At 48.8% G+C, this 5,513-nt stretch overlaps 1 protein-coding gene across 1 annotated transcript; it reads right to left on the bottom strand.

The window, feature by feature from the left end:
* Positions 1-2,727: 2,727 nt before the first annotated feature.
* On the bottom strand, positions 2,728-4,132 carry BDP55DRAFT_755237 (Alpha/Beta hydrolase protein). Its single transcript, XM_060580742.1, has 2 exons — positions 3,963-4,132; positions 2,728-3,896 (listed from the first exon to the last, which is right to left on the bottom strand). The coding sequence occupies exons 1-2, from the start codon at positions 4,047-4,049 to the stop codon at positions 3,021-3,023; spliced, it is 963 nt and encodes a 320-aa protein (XP_060424486.1). The 5' UTR covers positions 4,050-4,132; the 3' UTR covers positions 2,728-3,020.
* Between the last annotated feature and the right edge of the window lie 1,381 nt (positions 4,133-5,513).

Here is a 5,513-nt window from a genome sequence, read left to right as displayed (position 1 = left end):
CTGCCAGGGAGGGATCGAACGTGTGTGGTGTGGTTGAAAATATGGCAACTGCAGCGAGAGTAGAATGCCACACCCTCCCAGGACCCGATTGCAGGCGCGGAGTACCGGGTCATTCTTCCCGTTGCCGATTGTCAGGCCTCCTTACAGGTTTAAGCCCGTCGAGAACACCGGGGCGCCCCTGCGCTTTTAGGCGCGCTTCAAGGTGGTTACACAAGGCATATGAGAGAAGGAGACGCGAATGATGCGAGAAGTTCCGTATGCTCGTCGTGAATGGCCCAATTTGACTTATCGAATGTGTTGATCTTTGGGGGCTAAATGATAAATGACGGCTCTTCCAATTCGTTGATTTTAGCAAGACTTGCCACCGGCGTATGCACTGTAACGGGCGGTGCGCCGGTTCCACTTTCTGTTGCCCGAAAGCTAAGAAAATCTAGGAAGTTATATCTCTTAGCATTTGAGAAGCGAGCGGTTAGTTTTATGGGAACTGTTTTACAAGTTTATACCCATCTGAAGGTCAACAACCCCCGTTGAGGGTTCTGATAACATATGCTTTGGGGGATGTTTAGGGATAACCGCGGTTTGGCGCCTAATCCGTTCATGTTGGTTGTAGCTTTACACATAACAGCGAAGTCTCGTAACGCCAGCACCAATCGAGGTAACACAGTAGCAATACGAACCAAAGACTTGGCACAGGGCGGGCAATCTCAGTATGAAACATGGGCATATGCCGCCATCCTCATACCTCTCATGACAATGTGCCTTGTTGGGAAGTAGGAACTAGGTAACTTCATGTATGCCGTGATGAGTGATGAAGGGAAAGGTCCGGCGAACGCCTGAATACATCATACTCATGCCGTGTCGCACACGTGCACTGGGAGACCCACTCCGATGCGACCCCGCGGGCTACACAGCCAGCTGGTGCAGGTAGGAGAACAAAGAAACTGTATGCAGGTGCATGTAGCCTGGAATTTCAGCGTTGCGATTCTGCCAGCAGAAGGGGTCATATGGACATCGCATGAACCAGCTCGGGCACCAAGAGACAGGGGAGCATGGAGCGGTGAGCGTCCATTTAAGCACTCGGGATGGTCTTCGACCCTGTGGCAGGTCTGATAGACTTCGGCACACGGGGCTAGACCCGGGATTACTATGGATTTGAGAACAAGGCATTCCTCTTTCGCTCCATGGCATATGGCCATTTTACGCGCGGGGGCATTCTCATGCGAGCTCTCGGCCGTACGTGAGTACCTAAACTCGAATGCCTCCAGCAAATTGGTTTCGAGATTGACCACGAAAATGATAGCCGATAGTACGGACGTACTCCACTGCGGGCTGTTCAATATGACGTGTCTTATGCTGGCCGCAACGTTCACTGCACCGCCGCACCGGGACAGGACTACGCCACAACCCAGACAAGCCGTAGCTACCATGTCGCGATCGATGGAGTTAAAGGCCACACTGGTAATCGACTGAATTTACTGGGAGGAAGACGGCTCAGTTGGATATCTACAACGGGGCATCGAATTGAGAGCCTGGAATGTGATTTCTGGCATGGGATTGTCTGAAATACTGCACTTCAATCAAGCTACTGAGTAAGAATACTCTAGCGTGGGATCCGTGCAGAGACTCAGAGGGGACTTTCATTCATAATTGTGACTAGTCGTTCAGAGCTTCTAATGAGAGAAGGCCCCCGAATCTGGTTTGTGGGCGTTCCTCTCACGCTGCTCTGGTCAGAGTAAGAGACAACTTACTCTAGTAGATTGAGAGGCTGCGAGCTAAGACGGAGAGGGGGGCAGACACGACTCGTAGCTAGGGTCATGCATGCCGACGGGAAACCGGGACAGGGTGGTGACGCGAGCTCTACAAATGTCAATGCAGGAGCTGGAATTCTGCTGTCTCCCGGTGACATACACCTGCATCCCCTTCAACAACTCCACTCGATCCGGCACCTGTCAGTGAGATGTGAGTTTCGACGCTTTTTCCATTTCCAATTGGTTCCAGTCGCTTCAGTCACAAAAATCACCACTCTCAGGTGCATGCTGCATTGTCTTATTCGCTCGGACTGAATAAGCCAATCGACGTTGCAATTAATGGGGATTGTTTCGAGACAGTTGCAATCGACCGAGGGTACCTAAATAAGAAATTATTCGGTAAGACACCTCGCTTTCAATGCTACCTCTCCCACCCTTGTCCGCCGTTTCTGCCTGCCTTAATCCCGTTCGCCTTGACCGTCCCGCAGCCAGCTCTTGCAGTAGCAGGACGTTGTGTTTGGACTGACTGCAGGATCGATCGCTATCTAGATCAAAATAGAAAAGAAAACCAGTACCCACTACAGGTTCACCTCAAAATTAACCACCTACTACGCGCGAATAATGCATACAATATATATGACTCCCGAGGAAATTTACACCGAATTTCCTGCGAGACTGCGTAGTTGTGAAGCCTAAGAAGGAATTCGTCCAGTTATATTCTGACCTTGAGATCAACTTCTTCAAGGCGTTGGGCCTCAGTGCGCCCAAAGCTGTTCCAGTCTCCTTGCACATACTCACACCAGATGAGTTTTTGAGATTCCACACGCTTTCCTCTATCGTACCCTCCCCTTGCCTCCATCCCATTTGAGTCTGCCCCGTATATCCTGCGTCGCCGATTGAGCATCTGATTACCTAACTACAGGCTTTAGTAATTTGAGACGCCACACTGTACAAGCGCCTACCAGGCTTACCTTGAACATTGAGAAATGCGTTACCATGAGAAAACCTTGACTTTATTATGTGTGGCAATGAAGATAAATCTGTGCGATTGATAGGGTTCCCGGCCACGCTGATGATCGGCCGGATTTACTCGGAGGAAATCCGGCTCACTAGGGTATCTCTGCAATGCGCTCCAATATTCTACCGCTGAGGGTGCGATTTTCTGGTGTATCACAGATTGCATGACTAAACTACTCCCAGTAATAAACATGAATCCTTAGGCCCGAGATCCGCTCAGGAAATCAGGGCTACAACGCAAGATGGTTGCTCAGTCTACACTCGACGGAGCCAATCCTCAATAGCTTCCTGAATCTGAGCACTATTCTTCTCCATGGAGAGCATATGCCCATTACCATGAATACCAATGTTCCCAAGCTCCATGTGTTCAGTCTTACTGCAACCAGCTTGGCGCAGATAAGCAACTGAAGAGTAATCGTTCGTAGCGTGGAAGTGCGCATCCCTGGTGACGACAAGAATAGGTACATCCTGGAAATTAGCTAACTTTCGCGGCTCAGGATGATCAGACTGAAGTATGCATTGCGCGGAGATGTTGTCCCTTGCAGGATGAACTTGCTGAATAATTTCATCCTTGGGGTCGGTGACAGGAGGTTCGTAAGTAAGCGGAATATCCCACAAGCCCCAACAACGAGGGTTCTTCATACCCAAGTTGAAGATTTCGTCTTTGAAAGCTGGGCCTGCCAGCTGAACAAGCACCAGTGTATTGGTCAGATGAGGCCGTTTGTCAGCAATAAAGCTAGGCATGTAGCTGCCCTGGCTGTGGTCGAGGAGAATGACAAGCTTCCCGATTTTGTCCAGAAGAGTTGCGCCCGCCTCTTGCACAAAACTCTGCTGATAAACGGCGTCGTCTATGAACTGAACATCAGAGGTGTAGAAAGCATCAAAGATCGGGTCGTATTTAACACCGGTTCTAGGCCATTGAGTATGATTGATAGCTTGAGGCCAAAGCATATACTGCTTGGTTGCAGTAAACGCCATCTCAACCATCTCAGAGGGAATAACCTTCTGGGTCTGGCTGCCGGTCGAGGCAGAACGGCCTCGCGAGGTCAGGTCGACGATATAAATCTCATAGCCTTGGCTGATGAATTGCGAAGCCCAGCCACGAGTGCCATCTGGTTTGTTGAGAAAGTTCTGATTCATATCAGTAAACCTTCTAGAAATGGAAGAGCTACGAGAGCTTCGTTAGACAGGAATTACCGTGCCGGTTTGTGCCATTCCATGGATCATGAAAATCAGTGTCTGTTTCCAAGCGCCGTATGCCGGAGAAAGCTTCTCAACGTACATCTGGTTCTGGGAAATGTGACCACCAGCCCCATTATGAGGTATCGACCACGCGTATAAAAGTGGGAACGGATAGCCGGCACCTCCACCTCCTTTGTGATCCTTCCGCAGGCTGCAGCAGAGACGATGTCAACCGTCGTTGCCAACAAGGCGAGTGCGGAAGAAAAGCGCATCGGAAAACACGGTGTGAAATTGAGTTGGACTGCTTGAAACGAATGGATAGCGAAGATGGCTGAGAAACAAGGGGAAAATGATGCAAGAGGAGTTTGAGAGCGAAAGGTTTCTATCACTGCCAATGCTCTAGTTTTGACGGAGTCTCTTTCTGCAAAGGATTGGGCATTGTTCATGCCAAGGTTCGTAGTATCAGTGATTTCCGCTCTTTTGCTGCTCAATTACCACTCCACCGCAATTATTCCCCTCTACACCTCTGCACCTCCACTTATATTGGAAAGACGGATGATATAACCAGTATCGGTTGTCTTCTTAGTAGGGAATTCTTTGGCGATTTTTGCCGTTGGGCCTAGATATCAAGAGTGGGCAGCGGAGATGCATAAGCTGGACAGCAACGTAAACCCATTACTTAATTTAGGGATTTTCCTACAAGAGTTATGGGCAACACTGATTATAAACCATAACGTTGTTGTTCGTATGTAGAGATATCTATGCTGACTTTGTGCGGGCATGGACTCGGCACCTACAGGACTGTGATCGGAACTTGCCCGCGAGCCCGACGCCCCGAAGACCGATCCCGAATTCAGTCTATGAGTAAAGAGCCGGCTACGCTACTCTGAGACCAAGGATTAAGAATTTAGAAACAAGCTGCCTCACGCATAGCCTGTGTTCTGTATTTAAAGTACCTATAAGTACGTCACGATAGACGGCGTGAACTTGACTCAAAGTATAGTCGTAGTGCCAGGTTGTTTATTCTCCTTGTGACTCTTCCTCGCAAACCGACAAACCAACTGAACCCTGAGACACAGCTCTTGAAATTACCAACATGGCAAACAAAAACATTCTTCTCACTGGAGCGTCTAAGTTGAATCCGGGAATTCACCACTGGGAATATGATTTCAGCCTCTCAAAATGGTAGTAGTGCGGATCGTTATCTTTGGAAAAAAAAGGAGGAAAAAAAAGGAGGAAAAAAAAGGAGGAAAAAAAAGGAGGAAAAAAAAAGGGAAGAAGCATGTAAGAACAAGACACATACGGCAGGCAAGCATTAGATTGACTGCCCTACTCTCTGGTTCATGGATCAGACGTAAATGCCAAAACCCTCTCCGAAGGTACTGAAACTCAGTAGACCTGGTCCTGTACATCCAGAAATCAATAGTGGAGGAAATTTACCGAACCACCTTTCCCCTTCGACCTTATTTGGAGTCAATTTCCTAACGGGCGTCGCCCACAAATGTGCACAGAAAATGTTACTGGTGTGCCTGATGAGACACTGAGTGAGTTTGGGCGGCTTTTACC

Source organism: Colletotrichum godetiae (assembly GCF_030913485.1).
Source record: "Colletotrichum godetiae strain CBS 193.32 chromosome Unknown BDP55scaffold_57, whole genome shotgun sequence".
Lineage (NCBI taxonomy): Eukaryota > Fungi > Ascomycota > Sordariomycetes > Glomerellales > Glomerellaceae > Colletotrichum > Colletotrichum godetiae.
This window is presented reverse-complemented; position numbering and strand designations above follow the sequence as displayed.

Bases quoted from the DNA above. Each gene is read 5' to 3' on its own strand.
- BDP55DRAFT_755237 (XM_060580742.1), bottom strand. From the start codon at position 4,049: ATGTACGTTGAGAAGCTTTCTCCGGCATACGGCGCTTGGAAACAGACA. The intron at 3,897-3,962 runs GTAATTCCTGTC...GATATGAATCAG, and splicing joins GAATGGCACAAACCGGCACG to AACTTTCTCAACAAACCAGA.